Here is a 17,789-nt window from a genome sequence, read left to right as displayed (position 1 = left end):
ACTCTTTCTGTTTGCCTTGGACACTAACTCTTATTTTATGAGATCACAACTTATAAAATTATAAGAAATTTGTAATCCTTAATACATTGGTCTGCCTGACCCCTGCTGAGACCTGAGGGGCGCTCTTTTGTTTGCAAACTGTCTTAGATCAGGTTATTTCAACAAGGATTCCCAGAATGAACCATACCATATATAGATTTGATTTCTTGTTACCTTAAAGTAATACTTCCTAACCTTGTCCCAGATTCTAGGGGTGAACCTGACCTGAAGAAGGTATCAATTCATTTGTGTTCCTACTATTAACTGATCTCTCTTTTGCTTGGATCAGATATATGAGCTAATCATTTTCTCCCTCCCTCCCAAGAGAAAAAAGAGAAAACATAAAGAAACAAAACTGCAGACTGATTTCTAACTCTTCCAAACCTGGAAGAGTTTCCAGGCTTGTTGGACAGAGTGAGATTATTGTGAAATGCAGAAAAGATAGAAGGTAAACTTGAACTGTATACAGCATATTTTATTTTCTGGCCGCCCTGCACCTTAGTTCTCCCAACAGGGATCGAACGCACACCCTCTGCATTGGAAGGGCGGAGTCTTAGCCACTGCACCACCAGGTAAGTAAAGCGTGTTTTACTCTAGGTATATGCACATGAGCGCAGACTCAGTCACGTTCCACTCTTTGCAACCCCACGGACTGTAACCCACCAGGCTCCTCTGTCCTTGGGCTTTTCGGGGCAAGAATACGGGAGTAGGGTATGCTCTCCTCCAAGGAATCTTCCCGACCCAGGGATGGAACCCGAGTCTCCTGTTTTGCAGACGGATTTTTTTACCACTGAGCCACCTGGGAAGCCCATTTAAGTTTACATTCTGTGATTAAGAGGTTTTCCAGAGTAAGGCTCTGTGGGTTGCAGGTAAGGGGAAAGTAGGTCCCAGATTGAGTCGTTTATTCCAAATGCCTCAGGGCCTGAGTTAGTGGTGGATTTAGTCCTCCCGATCCAGAGGACCCCCCAGCTGGTGGCTGGCAGGCGAGTGGCAACTGGGTGTGGTAGAGCGGGCCATCCAGCCGCGTACCTGCTGGGAAGGCGGACCCCAGGGAAGGCGGAGGAGACCCTGGATCCCCAAAGGGAACGAAGGAAGCAGGGTTGGTTTATTTAACGAAATGCAGTTTTCTTGAGATCCTTCTCTTTATTCCGGAAAACTAATAAAAGTTTAAAAATACTTATCGATCCCTCCCACTCCACCTTGGCTTTCCCCGCGCAAAATGTATACCCAAACTAACATCAGAGGTGTTAAAACGGCAGATCAAGTGCATACACAGTTGAGGTCACCTGGCGATGACTGAACGTCTTGCCCCAAAGCCTCGAAGTTTCCAACGCGTTTCCTTTGTTAGCTCACTGGCTGGATTCCACCCGCCCCCCCCCCCCCCCCCCCCCCCGCCGCCAAGCACCCCGCCCGGCCCGGGGGCGAGGGTCGGCTTCGCCCGACGGAAGCCCGGCCGGTGGGCCCCGCGGAGCGTGCTGCCCCGGCGTCGACTCCCGCGGCCCAGGCGAGGGCGGGCAGCCGGCTCCCCCTACGCCCGGCGGGACCCCCGCGGCCGCCCGGGGCTGGTGGGCACCGAAGGCCGCGGGAGTGCGGTCCTTCGGGCTGCAGGGGGCGCTGCGCGCGGCCTCTGGCCCGGCCGCGAGCGCAGCTCTTGTTTAAAGGGCCGGCGGGGCACGTGGCTCGGACGCAGCTCGCGGCCGCCCCGGCAGGAGCTCCGAGGCAGGGCGGCTCCGCTCCGCCTCCGCCGCCGCCCCGCGCCGGCCCCCGGGAGGAGAGCCGCGGAGCGAGGGACGCGGGCAGCCATGGCCGAAGCGGCGCCCGCCCCGGTAAGCGCCCCGCGCGCGGACGCCCAGCCGCGCCGGGCCGCCGCATGGACCCGCGAGGGTCTCGGTCGGGCGGCGCCCCGAGCGGCCGCGGCGCGGCCTCCTCTCCGCCGCCTCCGTCCCGCGCCCGCGCGTCCGGCCCGCTCGGGCCGCCCGGCTGCTCTAGTCCCGGCCGGGCCTTGGGCGGCCCAAACGCCAGGCCGTGCGCGGCGGGTGGGCGGCCCCGACGTCGGGGGAGCGGCCGGACTTTGCGGTCACACTTAAGATGACAAGCCCTCGTCTTGGAACCGAGTGGCGGTCTCCTCCCGTCCATTGTCTCACTGGAGGCCTGGAGGCCCGGCGGCCCGGAGACAGGCCGGGGGGTGGGGCGGGGTGGGGGGGGGGTGGACAGGCACCCCGGCCCCATCGGTTCTGACGACCGAGGTCTGAGGCTGCGCGGGGAGGGGGGCGGGACGCGCCCAAAGTTGCACACCGAGTCGAGTCGAGGCCAGAGCCTGACGCCCACCTGGGGCTCCGGAGTTGGGTCCCCTTTCGGGTGCACACGTGCGGTGACAGCAAAGAGAAGGTGTTGAGTGCTGTTTGCTGCAGGGATTGTAGGCGGGTGTTTTTGTTTTTTGTTGTGGTTCATAAAAGATTAGCAGATACTGAAATTTTGGCTGATAATATACAGTGTGTCCAGTTTGGAGAAAATAACCTTTTGGCCCTTTTTTTTTTTTTTTTTTTGGACATAGTAGAAAAACATTTGTGAAGAGCTCAATCCACCGTGCACACGGGCTGAGTCTCTCAGTCGTGTCGGACTCTGTGACTCCGTGGACTGTAGCCCACCAGGCTCCTCTGTCTATGGGGTTCTCCAGGCAAGAATACTGGAGTGGGTTGCCATTTCCTTCTCCAGGGGGTCTTCCTGATGCAGGGATCGCGCCGGCCTCTCTTGGGTCTCCTGTGTTGGCAGGCGGGTTCTTACCACTGCGACATCAACCCGTATCTACCATTATTAATACATCTTAACAAGGTTTTTGAAGCCTTGATTTTTCTAGATGCTGATTACTTTGGATACTTTTTAAGGAGGAACTTTTCTTCTTTAAGGAGGACTTCCCTGGTGGCTCAGATGGTAAAGTGTCTGCCTACAATGTGGGAACCCCTGAGTCAGGAAGATCTCCTGGAGATCCATGGCCTCACAAAGAGTCAAACGTGACCTCACTTTTACTTTCCTTTTCTTTCCTCTTTGGTGAGTTTGGTGTCTGTGTGTTGGTAAGGGCTCTCTGAGTGCAAGGGCGAAAAAGAGGATGGGCCTTCTTGGGACTTACAGCCCTGCTCCTTGGGGGAAGCCCCCAGCAAGGCCTTTCCCTGGGGCTACAGGTGTCGTCTTCAGCTCCCACTTAGCCCAGGACCACTTTCTCAGCACTTTTCCTGGCCCTTCTCATCTGCCTCTCTCCTTCTGCTCTCTTGCAGCAACCTGAGATCCCCAAAACATTCACCCAGCAGGATAGACTTGCCCTCAACTTTGATTAGCCCCTGGTATCACACTGTTAATTTGACTGTCTATGTACACAACTTTTCTCCAGCACAAGGAAGAACTGCATTTTTTTCTGCATCCCCATTGTACTGACTGTTGACAGGTGTTTAGTCATTGTTATTGAATGACTGTGTTTAATTGTTTAGTCATTCACTCATTCACTCAGTAGGCATTTACTGAGCATCTGCTATGAATGAGGCACTCTTTTAGAAGCTGGGAATACAATGGTGAATAATATATACCTTCATGGAGCTGATGTCCTCATGGATCTTATGTTCTCCTGGGGAACAACACAAGCCATAAAACAGCGTGAAGGAAGGGCTAGCAGGGGGCCTAGTTTAGATGTGTTAGTTGGTGAAGGTCTCTGTGAGGCAGTGTTTAAGCTGGAGTCTTAACAGAAGAGGGAGCCAGGCGTAAAGAGGGGTGAGGGAAGCGCTCAGGCAAAGGGAGAGGAGAGAGCCAGGTACGTCATAAGAATCCCAGAGGCTAGGGGAGCTGGCTGGTAGTTAGTACCCAGGAGGATATAAAGTCAAGGAGGTAGGCTGGGATATGGTAAGATGTTTAGATTTTATTCTGAGTACACCAGGAAGCTGTCAGTCAGGGGACTAAAATGCTCTAGTGTGTATTTAAAAGATTCCTGGTCAGCCTGTGGGAAATTGATTGCGGGGAAGAAGGGTGACCTGGGGAAACCAGCTGCGCAGAGCAGCAAGGGTTCCGGGCAAAGGGGCCTGGGGCCTGGACTAGTCCCCAGAGCAGGAGAGGCAAGGGCGGACTTGACGTAGTTTTAGAAGATGCACAGATAGGACTTCATGGTGAGCTGACCATGGGGATGAGTACAGAGAAGGGGTGAAGTGGTCCCTCTGTCCAGCGAGGCTTTTAGCGAGACGAACTGGGGCTGAGGCCTGGTTGTCAGGCCCTGAGGTCAGCTGAGAAACTTCAGAAGCTCTTTTCCAAGACATTGAGTTCAGTTCAGTTGCTCAGTCGTGTCTGACTCTTTGTGACCCCATGGACTGCAGCACACCAGGCTTCCCTGTCTATCACCAACTCCTGGAGCTTACTCAGACTCATGTCCATTGAGTTGGTGGGTAGCCATTCCCTTCTTCAGGGCATCTTCCCAACCCAGGGATCAAACTCAGGTCTTGCGCACGGTGGGCAGATTCTTTACCAGCGGAGCCACAAGGGAAGCCCAAGAAGACTGGAGTGGGTTGCCATGCCCTCCTCCAGTGGATCTTCCCAACCCAGGAATCAAACCGGGGTCTCCTGCATTGTAGGCAGATTCTTTACCAACTGAGCTATCAGGGAAGCCCCCAAGACATTGAAGGACAATGTAATGAACAGGGTGGAGTAGAAAGGCCATGTGAACGACTTACTGCACTCCTGACTTGGACCCGCCTTCAGCTCAACATCCTCCTCATTGTCAACAACACAGGGCTCACATTTATTGAGTGTTTGCCACATTGGACATCATCATGTTAAGTGTTTTTTTACTAAGACAGTATCATTAATTCTCACAATCCCATCATGTAGGTATTATTATTACCCCTTTTTACAGATGTGGGGTTGGAGTTAAAATGCATAACAAACTTTGCAGAGCTCAGCCAGCTTGTGAGTAGTACCACTGCCACTGAGCTTCTGAGTGCCAGAGGACAAGACCAAGACCAGGAAGGGAAGTCACCTGTGCGAGGTGACAGATGCTGTTCCTCCTGATTCCCACTTGCTAACACCCTGGTCCAGCCTGTCCTTGAGGATGGATATCCCCCCTGCTCCTCCCTCTCCTCCGCTTCCTGCTGGGTCCTCAGGATCCCAGGTGGGGCTTCACCTGGGAAGTGCCATTCTGAGGTTTCTCTTTGAGATGGACATCTCACTGGATAATTGTGATCATATTTCCCCTTGCTTTTGCTGGACAGGCTCCAGAGAGGGACAAACCAACAGGGGATGAAAGGCCTTCGACTCCTTCTCCATCACCCCAGCCGGCCGCTGAGAAGAATTCCTACCTCTACTCCACGGAAATCACGCTGTGGACGGTGGTGGCCGCCATCCAGGCCTTGGAAAAGAAGGTGGATTCCTGCCTGACCCGCCTGCTGACTCTGGAGGGGCGGACAGGGACGGCTGAGAAGAAGCTGGCCGACTGCGAGAAGACGGCCGTGGAGCTCGGGAACCAGCTGGAGGGCAAGTGGGCCGTGCTGGGGACCCTGCTGCAGGAGTACGGGCTGCTGCAGAGGCGGCTGGAGAACATGGAGAACCTGCTGAGGAACAGGAACTTCTGGATCCTGCGGCTGCCCCCGGGCAGCAAGGGCGAGGTCCCCAGGGTAAGCCCTGGACACCGGGGGTGGGATAGCCCACGTTCCCTGCCCATCGGCGTGTGGGTGAGCCTGCGTGACCCTGTGGTTCCAGGTGCCCGTGACCTTTGATGACGTGGCCGTGTATTTCTCTGAGCCAGAGTGGGGCAAGCTGGACGAGTGGCAGAAGGAGCTGTACAAGCACGTGATGAGGGGCAACTACGAGATGCTGGTCTCCCTGGGTAAGGCTGTCTAGATGATGCTCTGGGCCCTGCCCACAGATGGGCCTCCTGCAGGCTGTGTCTCAGCTTTGGCTTCTGTTCCTCCAGGTGTCGCTGCGTCTCTGGGCACCTGGGTGGCGGGTGTCCAGTCTTGACCCAGCTCTCTCTGTACTCTGCACGCAGATTATGCCATCTCCAAACCAGACATCCTCACCCGGATGGAGAGGGGAGAGGAGCCTTGTCCTGAAGGCCCGTGGGGCCGGGAGGAAGGGAACGAGAGAGAGGAAGTGTGCCCCAGGAGGCCAGGTGCAGGTGAGTGGGGGCGTGGCCGGGGCTGGGGACAGTCCATGCGTGTCCCGCCCTTCTGCACTTCCCACAGTGCGAGGCCAGGAAGGAGCGCAGGCCCCTTAGCTCAGGGCAGGCCACGCTCTGGCTGCTTTCACCCGTTCTACCTACCCCCTACCCCTCACCTCTGGCAACCCCCAATCTGTTCTCTGCATCTGTGATCTTGTTTTTGTTTGTTGTTTAAAGATTTATTAATTAATTTTTGGCTTTGCTGGGTCTTTGCTCCTGCATACGGGCTTGGTCTAGTTGCAGCAAGCGGGGGCTGCTCTCTAGTTTCGGCACATGGGCTTCTCAATGCGCTGGTTTCTCTAGGGTGCATGGGCGCAGTAGTCGGGGCAGGTGGGCTCGGTAGTTGTAGCTCACAGACGCTATAGAGTGCTGCCTCAGTAGTTGTGATGCAGGGGCTTAGTTGCTCTCTGGCATGTGGGATCTTTCTGGACCAGGGATCGATCCTATATGTCTTTGTGTCTCCTGCATTGGCAGACAGATCTTGACCACTGGACCACCAGGGAAGCCCCTCTTTGTTTGTTTTTTTGTTTTTTCTCCTACTGCTATACATTTATTAAAAAGGTCAAAAATTTTAAAAGACCAAACACACTGGCAAGGATATGGAACAATTGGAAGTCCCAAAGTCTTCTGGTAGGAATACAAAAGGAAACAACCATTGTAGATCATGGTATGTGCTGATGTGCTCAGTCGTGGCTGACTCTTTGCGACCCCATGGACTGTAGCTTGCCAAGCTCCTCTGGTCATGGAACTTTCTAGGCAAGAATACTGGAATGGGTTACCATTTCCTACTCCATCTTGGTTTGTTTTAAATAGATTCCATGTATGAGTGAGATCGCTTTCTCTGTCTGACTTATTTCACTTAGCGAAATACCCTAAAGTTTGTTGCAAATGACAGGAGTTCATTCTTTTTTATGGCTGAATAATATTCTGTTTATATGTGTATATATATACACACACACATACACACATATACATACACACACACAGATACACACCACATTTTCTTTATCCGTTCATCTGTCGGTACCCTCAAGTTATTTTCGTATTTCAGCTGTTGTAAATAATGCCGCGGTGTGCAGTGAACGTTGGTGTGCAGATACCTTTTTGAGTTAATGTTTTTGTTTTCTTTGGGAAAATGCCTGCGTCGCTGGACCTTATGGTAGCTCTCTTTTTCATTTTCTGAGGAACCCCTATACCGCTTTCCCTTGTTGCTGAGACATTTTACCTTCCCACCAATAGAGCACACAGTTTTCCTTTTCTCCACATCCTTGTCGTTTCCTGTCTTTTTGAAAATAGCTATTCGGACATGTAAGGTGATGTCTCACCATTTCCCTGATGGTTAGTGATGTTTAGCATCTTTTCATGTGCCCACTGCCCATCTGTACATCTTCTTTGGGAAATGTCTGTTCAGATACTCAGATCTTCAAATGTTAATTGATTTTTTTTTTTGCTATTGAGTTGTGTGAGTTCTTTATGTATTTTGGATCTTAACCCCTTATCAAGTGAATGACTTGCAAATATTTTCTTTCATTCCATAGGTTGTATTTTCATTTTGTTGATGGTTCCTTTTCTGTGTAGAAGGTTTTTAGTTTGATGTATTTCCCCTTGTTTATATTAAGTTTGATGTCCCTTTGTTTATATTGAATCCAAAAAAAAAATCTTTGCCAAAACTGATGTCAAGGAGCTTACCGCCTGTGTTTTCTACTAGGAGTCTTACAGTTTCGGGTCTTATTCAGTTGCCTTTCTTTTTGTGATTATCAGCTTTATCCTTCTATTATAAAATTCCCCATCAACTTTTCACCTAATGAGTTTAATGGCCATTGAAGACTTCCCTGGATTCATTACTGAATTAGGGGTTGTAAAATGGTGAAATTTGGTCATTACTTTGGCACCTAATAGGGCTTCCCTATTAGGTGCCCTGGCCTGCTGCAGTCCATGGGGTGGCAAAGAGTCAGAGGCGACTGACTGAACTGAGGGCTTCCTAGGTGGTGCAGTGGTAAAAAATCCACCTGCCAGTGCAGAAGGTGCAAGAGACGCAAGTTCAATCCCTGCATCAGGAAGATACCCTGAAGGAGGAAATGGCAACCCACTTTAGCATTCTTGCCTGGAAAATTCCATGGACAGAGGAGCCGAGTAGCCTACATTCCAGGGGGTCACAAAGAGTCAGACATGACTGAGCATACGGGCATCGGCACCTAGTAGCTGAAATTCTTTTATAAAGAATAATTTCCCTAACCAGCTCTTTTAATTACCTTGAAATATGGTCTGTACAGAAAAGGCAGATTAGCTGCTTAAATATTTCTTGTCATCAATTTTTGGAATGCCAAAGGTGACCAATACCTGGGCTTTTCTTTCTTCCTTTTTTTATTATTATAACTTTGTAGGTGAATATTTTATACATGCAGTCTTTTGCAACCATTATTTTCATGCTTACATTGTCCCATTCTTGGCTCTTGGGAACCCCTTCAAGTTGACCTATAGGTCATTTTGGTGTAACTTCAATGGCATTCAGACGCACAAGATGTTGTATCATTTACATTTCCATCAGTGTTGTGAAAGAGGGCCTCTTTCCCCACAGCCTTGCCACTAGGGAATGTGGTCAGACTTGTAGGATTTTAGTCTGCGTGATAATATTTCAGTGTAGTTTAGGAATATTTCAGTGTAAGGAATATTTCAGTGTAGTTTAAAAAAAGATTTTTTTAGAAATAATTCACAGACTATACAGTTCACCCATTTAAAACATACAATTCAGTAAAAGTGAAAGTGAAAGTTGCGTCTGACAGGAATTCTCCAGGCCAGAATATTGGAATGGGTAGCCTTTCCCTTCTCCAAGGGATCTTCCCAACCCAGGGATTGAACCCAGGTCTCCAGCATTGCAGGTGGATTCTTTACCATCTGAGCCACTAGGGAAGCCCAAGATTACTAGTGTAGGTAGCCTATCCCTTCTCCAGTGGATCTTCTGATGCAGGAATTGAACTGGGGTCTCCTGCATCGCAGGTGGATTCTTTACCAACTGAGCTATGAGGGAAGCCCCCTTTCACTTTCACTGGTTTCTAGAATATTCATAGATAAGTGCAGCCACAGTCAATTTTAAAATATTTTTTGTCACCTCAGAAACAAGCCCTGTATCTTTCAGCTATCACCTGAAGCCCTGCCAAGCCCCCTAGTCCTAGCAACAACAAATCTGCTTTCTGAGTCTATAGATTTGCTGATTCTGGACATTTCATATAAGTAGAATCATATAATACATGATCTTATGCGTCTGTCTTCTTTCATTTATGTTTTCAAGGATCATGTGTATTGTACTGTGTATCAGCACTTTATTTTCTTACTTTAATCAAATACGTATAACATAAGATTGACCAAATTAACTGTAAGTGTACAGTTTAGTGATACTAAATACATTCACATGTTGTGCAGCCGTCACCAACATTCATCTCTTACTCCTTTCATCTCGTCAGACTGGAATTCTGCTTCATCAAACAATAACTCTCCCCCTTTCTCAGCCTCTGGCAACCACAATTCTCCTTTCTGTCCCGTTGAATTTGAGTTCTCTAAGTAAGTACTTCATGTAAGTGGAATCACAGAGTATTTGTCTTTGTATGACTGGCTTATTTTCCTTAGCGTGACATCATCAATGTTCATCTACGTCGTAGCATATTGTTTGAATTTCTGCCTAATTAAGACTTTTATTGTATTGAGGTAGTTTCCTTCTAGTCTTAATTTTTTGAGTGATATTTTTTCATAAAAGAGTATTGAATTTTGTCAGATGTTTTTCTGCATTAACTGAGATAATCATGTTTTTTTTTCTCCCCATCATTCTTAATGTGGTGTATTCCATTGATCTAGTTTCACATATTGAACCATCCTTGCATTCCAGGAGTAAATTTCTACTTGGTTATGCTATTTAATCTTTTTACTGTGCTGTCCAGTTCAGGTTGCTAGCATCTTGTTCAGGGTTTTTGCATCAATGTTCATAAAGAATATGGTCTGTGATTTTCTTGTAGTGTCTGGCTATGGAACCAGCATAGTCTTATTTGTTTATGGGCCATTTTAATTTTTCATTCTGGGAAATGTTCATGTGTCTTCCACTCAGAAATATTCATGTCTCTTCCACTCATTTTTTAAAAATGCATACTTCCTAGGCCCACCCAGAACTTACTGAGGGGAATCTTGGGGGTGCTCCCCAGGGGATCTTTATACACCAGCCCGCTAGAGGACTTGGGATTGGGAACTGCTGTTAAACTGTTTCCAGCCAGGACTCCCTAAAAAAAGCCAGATCTTTGGTCCTGTATGTCATGGTACTATCGGATAACTTAACATACTACATGTACCATTTCTTTTTCTCTTTAGCCTGGAATAGTTCCTAGGCGATCAGTGAGGTTCACTTCACTGTCATACCCTATGGCCAGGTGACTGCGGTCAGCCGCTCCCCAGCGTCCTGGGAGACCTCTGTGTCGCCCTTAGTGTCACTGATTTGCATTCCCCAGGCCTGCCTCCGTACCCAGAGCAGATCCCCAGCCCGGTGAGCCCTGCCCAGGAGGAGCCAAAAGAAGGTCAGGCCCTGGAGCACCAGCCAGACTGGGAAACAAGGGTGACCCCACCGGAAATGGGCACTGGTGAGTGAGGGCCTCTGGGCAGCCGTGCGAACAGGGCCCGACAAGCGAAACTGAGAAGAAGCATTGCAGCTCGAGGGTGGGGGAGACAGCTGGGGGCGGGCCAGGCTGCTCTGTGCCAGACAGGCTTCCCAGGAAATGGGCCCCGAGATGGGTCTTAGAGGTGGATTTTGCTGGGAACATAGGGTATTTTCAGCAGGAGAACACAGTCTGAGCAAAGGTGTGAGTTCCTCAGGTATGTTGGGGGTGAGATACACCAGTTTGGCTAGAGTGAAGAAGGGCACAAGAGGGGGATGCGGGGCCTCTTCAGGAAGTGAGGACCATCAGGTCAGTGGAGCAGTACGACTTATGTGTCTGGCACAGTGCCAGCGTGAGTGTCCTCCTTCCAAAGGTCTCCGAGGGCTCTGTGGCTCCAGTCATCCCTCCCAGTGTTCTCTGCTTTTGTTTAAAGGAACATTCTTGCCCATCCTGTCACAAAAATGGCTTATAATCCAGAGAGCATCTAGCAGATAACCCAGAGCCTTGTTTTCTGTCTCCAGACTGCTCTTTTGCTAACTTGGTGATCCCCCTCCATGCCAACCTGACCATTCAGTCTCTGGGGTGCTTTCTGTCTGTTTACTTCTGTGCTTCTTCCCCACTGGCTATGGGCCCCTCTGAACATGGGTGCCCCCCCCCCCATTCCCTGTGTCCGTCCTTCCCAGCCAGTGTGTCAGAGGACTAGACCTTCTTATTGTCCTTGCTCTGGCGCTGGGCCCTGGGGCCTCCCCAAACCTTCTGTCCTTTTGAGGCCCATCAGGGTGACCTTCCGAAGCTTAGGGGCCAGTTGTTAGCACCACCTGCATGGGAGCTGGGGGCACAGCCTTTGCCGCACTCTTCTCACCTCTGAGGCAGAGGTTGGGGGGCTGGAGGTGGGGAGCCGCTACCCTCGGGACAGAACGTGGTGCTTCCTCTTCCTGAGCCCGGGAGCTGGAGCACGTCCTGGGCCTGCTAGGGGATGGCCATGTCTGCTTCCAGGCTGGTGGCTGGGAAAGGCCTTCACGGGACTCTGCCTCACAGGGCCCCCAGCCAGTGTCAGCATTTTGTCTTCAGTTAAACGGGAGGAAGACTCTTCAGATGGGGAGTCACCAACCTGCCCTCCCAGGGACATCCTGCCCAGCTTGGGGCCAGGTGAGTGAAGGGAGGAGGCCCCATGGCCTCAGCAGAGCCTCGGGAGACCTCGGGGCCCCTCTGGGAGAGGGGGCGGGCTTGCATGATGGACCTGGGGAGCGCTCTCCTCCGGAGGGCGCCTCCCTCACCCCCAAGTCTTACTTCCTGGGGTTCTGAGGACCCGGGTCACCTGTGGTCTGGCTCTTCCCCATCGCCGTCTGCTCTGGCTGGGAAGGTGCTGCTTGCAGACAAGCCACGAGCTGCCAGGGGGCGGTCAGGTGTCACGGCTGCCCTGTGACACAGCCCAGCTGGACCGCCTCTCACGTCTTACAGTTTGATCATGGAGGCTGTGATTGAAATTAGTTCTTTCTGCTGAGAGTCTGTGCATATTCTGTGAACCGGCCTTACACCTCGATAAGCAGGAAAAAGTAAAGCAATTATTGCCTATTCTGGCCCAATAGAAAGGGATCCAGCCTGCCCCCATTCCACCCGGGTTCTGGCTTTGGGGGAGGCACGTGCGTGATCTGGGTCCCCCTTGGGGTTGTGGGTGGCCTCAGATGAAGAGACCTGGGAGCCTTGCCTCTTCAAAGAAGAGGGCCTGAGACCCTCACTAGTTCCTAAGCCTGAGGATACCGTGGCAGCCTATTCAGTGCAACAGGGTTTTTTACCTCAAAGTTTAGATGATTCTTAGACTCTTAATGATTCTGTAGCTGGAGGACTAACTTAAAAACAGTGGGTCATTTCTAACATAGAAATGAGGTTCTGCCATGAGTTATCTGTGAGGACTCCTAGGTGAGCCTTGAGCAGAGAACCCACAGTCTTGCTGTCGGGTGCTGCCCTGGGGGCTCACCAGTTAACAGCTCTCATCCTCAGTGGTCTCCCAGCTTGTGGTTTAAGCTCAGGCTTCAGCAACATTGGAAATCACTCCTGTCCTGAACCTTGGAAGTTGCCCGTTGAGGGTGGAGGTATTCATTCTCATAGGCGGGGGGCCAGGTTCGCTGTCACCGGGAAGCCGACTCTGGTCTGGCAGCTAAGGCTGGCGGATTCTGGTCTGGGAGTCGGGGGCGGTCAGAGAAGAGTGTGGTTAGGGGCTGGCTCCAGAGGAAGCCAGAGGAGCAGCAGTTGGAGGATGTGGGGGAGAACACAGGGCTCCAGGCAGGACTGAGGCCAGGCCCTGCCTCCCCAGCCATGGCGACCCCTGCTGGCTGGGGCTGAGACCGTTGGTCGCTGCCTCAGTCCCGCCTCAGAATCAGTGGGGGAAGCCCAGGCCTCGCGCCTGCTTTCTGTCACCTAAGAGCGTGGTGCGGGGCAGGCAGTGGACGCTTGGTGTAGATTTGTCACGTGGCCCAGTAGATCTGAGCCGGCCAAGTCACCTGCCAGGTCCAGGCATGAAGCATCTTACAGTCTAGGAGCCGTGAGGGCCTGCAGGGCTCATTGTCCTAGATCAGAGCTAAAATCATCAGAACTTTAGAGGGTTCCATGAGGCCAGCGTGTCTCAGGGTTAAGGATATGGGCCGGTCTTTGTCTCCTCTTCATTTTCCATCCATCTGTGTCCCCTGGTCTGAGCCCTGACCCCGGCTCCTGGTTTTGCAGCGTGGTTTATCTGCCCCAGGCATGAGCACTCTGGGGCCAGGGGCTCAGGGAAGGCGGTGTGGGCCGGCCTGGTGTATCTGGAGCCTGGCTTGGGTCGGGGGGTGGGCAGGGGGGTAGCCTGCTGGGGGGCGGGGTGTGGCCGGCCCCGAGATCAATGCAGACTCCATTTGCCAGGGGGTGATGCTGTGGTCATCAAGACGGAAGCACCATCTGAGGACGAGATGACGCCAGAGCCGCCCTTCCCCGGGGCGTCCCCGAGCCGGGCCGCGTGTGGAATCCCCAAAGGGCCCAGGAGCAGGACCGGGGGTTCCAGCCGGCTTCACGCAGGGGGCGTCCCCCGGGCGCGGGCCGGGGACTCCCGGTCCACGGGGGCTGGGACCCAGCCACCCCGCGTCCTCCCGCGTCGGCAGGAGCGGGCCTTCCCCTGCCCTGACTGCGGCCAGAGCTTCCGCCTGAAGATCAACCTGACCATTCACCAGCGGAGCCACGTGGAGGAGGAGCACCGGGAGGCCCGGGGCGGCTCGCCCACCGGGTGGGGGGATGCGCACTCGGCTCTGGAGCCGGGGGAGGTGGTGGTGCCCGGCCCAGTCATCCGCTGGCTCCCGGAGGAGCGCGAGGGCCGCCGGCCCTTCGTGGGGCGGAGGCCGGCGACAGCCAAGGTGTACCACTGCAGCGAGTGCCTGCGCTTCTTCCAGCAGCGGAAGAGCCTGCTGCTGCACCAGCGCCTGCACACGGGCAACAGCCAGGGCTGGCCCGCCTGCCCCTACTGTGGCAAGGCCTTCCGCCGGCCCTCCGACCTCTTCCGGCACCAGCGCATCCACACCGGCGAGCGGCCCTACCGGTGTCCTCAGTGCGGCCGGGCCTTCAACCGCAACCACCACCTGGCGGTGCACATGCAGACGCATGCCCGGGGCCAGGTGGGCCCGCCCTGCCCCGGGCCCCCCGCCCTCCTGGGGAGCCCGCCCCGGCCCCGGCCCAGCCGCTTGGAGGAGGGCTGACCAGCAGGAGCCTGCAGGGTCATCCTGGGCAGGACCTTCTCTTCCCCGCCCCTACGGAGCTTTTCCACTCGTGCCTGATGCTGGTTCCTTCTGGGATGGCTCTGGAGAGATCCCGCCCCGCCCCCCCTTTATTCAAATGGGAAGCAGTGGCCTTTATGGTGACAGAGTGTATAGGGTGACCAGATGCCTCAGTTCCTTGTCACTCTTTGCTGCCCTTTCTACATTCCTGACTTACAACGGTTCCATTAAGGCTTAGGGGAGTCCACACTTTGGTGGGGGCCTTTGACTAGTAGCATGGAGGGACAAGAGAGCCAGGGTGATAGGGACATTGAGGGCCTGGGGTTTCTCCATCAACAAGAGAAACAGCAGAGTGGACAGAAAGCCTGAAGAATAGGTGCTGGAAATTTGAATTTGTTACTATTATTTTGAAACTTCCTTTTTTATAGTTTTTCTAAGTGCTTTTGTAAGTATTATGTGTGGTTGTAAAGGGGACCAAGATCTCCTGAGGGATAGGAATTACCCTGCCGCCTCCTTGAGAGGGGATGGCAGAGGCACTGTCCAGACCAGCCTGGGGGTGCCTGCTGATAGTGGTGCCTTGGCTGCTGCCCTGGAAACCAGGTGTCTTCCTAGATGTGTATGCTTGGCCCAGAGTGATTCCCAGTATTTCCCGTTCTTTCCTCAGTGGGTGTTTGCATCCGTGATTAACTCTGGTAATCAGCTGAGACGGGGGAACTAAAGCCTGGAGTGGATGACATTTCCCCCAGGGTCTCAGTGTTCATGCATGCTCCATGGACCCCACCTGATACCTGGGGGGTTGTGTGGGGGGTCAGGTGCACCATGGGCCCAAGAAGCCCTTCCCCTAGGGGAAGGTCCTACTCAGAGTGAGGCTGGTGAGCCAGTGTGGACTGTGGGGTTGCCAGGCCTGACTTGTCATGTTAAAGGACGGAGTGTCTTCTAGAACTTGGGGCTCATGGCAGAGTTAGGCCAGGGGATCTAGGTGAATCTTTTAGCCACCACCAGCCTCACGTTCCTTATCGGTCGAAGGTGACCCACCTGCATCCTCCACCTTAGATTTGTCACGGTCATAATAGATTTGGAGTCAGCGGAATCATAGGAAGCCTAGTTTTTGACCTTTCTTTCACCTTCAGGGCCCCCTTCATCTCCACCCTTTTTCCACTCAGAATCACTCAAGAAGGACCTTTATTTTCTGGAGTGAGTGGAAGGTCCTTCGAGTGCAGAGTGAGATGAGACTTTCCCTTTGGGCTATATCCCACAGGTGCCCTCAGTACCTCAGTGGAACAAAACTCTTACCAAAGCAGAGGTTCAGACGGGTGGTTTGGACAATAGCATCAGGCCTCAAGGAGACGTCCTGATGGCAGCTAGCTTCTTGTGCCTCTTGAATCACACCACTTTGGGTGCTACCTGGAGACCAGCCCTTGGTTTGGCTGATTTTGAAGCTGCAGTCATGGGTCCTCAGCTGTTCTGATTGTTATCTTGTTTGTCTGGCACTGTGTGGAGTGTCCTGTGTTCAAGCCTGCTTCCAGGTGCCTGGGTCCCTAGCTGTGCCACTTCCTGTTGCCCCCCTCTGACATTTCCTACCTCTCCTAAAGTCCTGAGCAGAGTTGGGGGCGGGTGGAAACACTGCTTTCATTTCTGGGACAGAGTATACACGTCAATGACAGCTCAGCCAGGCCTGCCATAGATTCTGTTTGCTCTTGCATCCTCCAGCCCTTCCCAGAGGCCCCACAGTCCGGACTGGGCTGTCAGCAACTGTGCAGACAGGATGTGGTGCTAGTGTAGCTGATGAGAGCTTAACCCTCAGCTACAGAGTTAGTCTCAGGTGTTTCCTTGGGGATGCTTCAGGGCTCAGAGCTTCTAGGCCTTTCTAATGCTTAATGCCCTATGTAAATACAGAGACTCAGACCGAAGGAGTGATCGCTATGCACTGGTGCTCCCCCCTTCTTCCAAAGCACTCAGTGTGCCAGGCTCCAGGCTAGGCCCTGCGAGTTTGCATGGCACTCAATAGGTGTTCAAAAGACCTTTCTTTACACTAAAATGAATCAATGGAGACTGCGTGACCTGGAAGGATGGAACCTGGTTTGACTCCAGCTCTGGGTCTCGGGTGCCTTGTTCGTAAAGGAGAAGTTGGGGTTCTGGTGTTAAAGGCCCTTAAGAACTGTGACGGTGGCGGAACCTTGGCTGCATCCTTGCTCAGTAAATATGCTGAACTCAAATGAGTGCACGTGATCTGGTTCCTGCTCTCTGGGAGTCAGCGGCGGTGTGGGGAAATCTCCGCCCCGCCACGAGAGTGAACCGCTCAGCAGGACCCTGGGAGCCGCGTTAGGGCTCACACCGCAGGGGCGGGGACTCCGGGCCGGCCAATTGGGGGGTGGGGTAGGGGGGGCTCTGGGATTGCACGGGGGGCGGGGTTTCCTGGTCCGGCCAATGGGGAGCTGCCTCTGGCCGGGGGGGCGGGACCCTGCACGCAGACCTGGGGCAGCCTTCGCGGCGCTCAGTTGATTGACTTGCTGTGTCCTTCCAGGAGGTTCTTGTGTTCCCACGTGCTTCGAGCAGCGCGCCAACCGGGGAGCCCAAGGGCTGGCCTGCGTGGGGCGTCCGCAGTGGTGGCGGCGACTCCTTGGCCTGGCCTCACAGTGTTGGGCCATGGTGGGTGGCCCAGCTCCCGTGAGGGCGGCCCTCACAGAGGATAACCCTGCCCTTCTGGAATTGGAGAGGTTCAGTCTGGGTAGTGTCAGTCGCTCAGTTGTGTCTGACTCTTCAGGACACCCATGGACTGTAGCCCACCAGGGTCCCCCGTCCATGGGATTCTCTAGGCAAGAATACTGGAGTGGGTTGCCATTTCCTTCTGCAGGGGATCTTCTCAACCCAGGGATCGAACCTGGGTCCTCCGCATTGCGGGCGGATTGTTTACCATCTGAGCCATAGCCTGGGTAGAGGAAGGGGAGGTAAACAGTACTTGAGGCTGAAGGGTGTCTCAGCTCACAGGATAAAAATCCCCTTTTTCTCGGCCCCAGTTTGCTCACCTGTAGACAACCACATTTCCGAGGTTCCCTCCAGCCTTGACATTCTGGGATCCTGCTCGGGATCGGGGTGTGGGGCGGATGAACTGACTGTCCTCACTCCAGAGATGCTCCAGGGCCCGCTTCCTGGATCTTTTAGCTGTCACCCCTCTGAGGGCTTACCTGT

At 53.2% G+C, this 17,789-nt stretch overlaps 1 protein-coding gene across 3 annotated transcripts; it reads left to right on the top strand.

Moving 5' to 3' along the window:
• The first annotated feature begins 1,720 nt into the window (after positions 1-1,720).
• ZNF783 (zinc finger family member 783) lies at positions 1,721-16,819 on the top strand. 3 transcript variants are annotated; one of them, XM_027538709.1, is made up of 7 exons: positions 1,721-1,865; positions 5,283-5,684; positions 5,770-5,896; positions 6,059-6,187; positions 10,720-10,848; positions 11,935-12,012; positions 13,759-16,819. In XM_027538709.1, exons 1-7 carry the CDS (start codon positions 1,842-1,844, stop codon positions 14,580-14,582), a joined length of 1,713 nt encoding a protein of 570 aa, XP_027394510.1. In that variant the 5' UTR covers positions 1,721-1,841; the 3' UTR covers positions 14,583-16,819. The 3 variants fall into 3 exon arrangements, with proteins under 3 accessions (XP_027394510.1, XP_027394508.1, XP_027394509.1); XM_027538707.1 differs by having other exon boundaries at positions 11,860-12,012; XM_027538708.1 differs by having other exon boundaries at positions 1,722-1,865; positions 11,902-12,012.
• Positions 16,820-17,789: the final 970 nt, after the last annotated feature.

This window comes from Bos indicus x Bos taurus, chromosome 4 (assembly GCF_003369695.1).
Source record: "Bos indicus x Bos taurus breed Angus x Brahman F1 hybrid chromosome 4, Bos_hybrid_MaternalHap_v2.0, whole genome shotgun sequence".
In the NCBI taxonomy this organism is placed as follows: domain Eukaryota; kingdom Metazoa; phylum Chordata; class Mammalia; order Artiodactyla; family Bovidae; genus Bos; species Bos indicus x Bos taurus.
The sequence above is the reverse complement of the archived record's forward strand: the minus strand, read 5'-3'. Positions and strand labels throughout refer to the sequence as shown.

Bases quoted from the DNA above. Each gene is read 5' to 3' on its own strand.
- ZNF783 (XM_027538707.1), top strand. From the start codon at position 1,842: ATGGCCGAAGCGGCGCCCGCCCCG. The intron at 10,849-11,859 runs GTGAGTGAGGGC...GTCTGCTTCCAG, and splicing joins CCCACCGGAAATGGGCACTG to GCTGGTGGCTGGGAAAGGCC. The intron at 12,013-13,758 runs GTGAGTGAAGGG...TCCATTTGCCAG, and splicing joins CCTGCCCAGCTTGGGGCCAG to GGGGTGATGCTGTGGTCATC.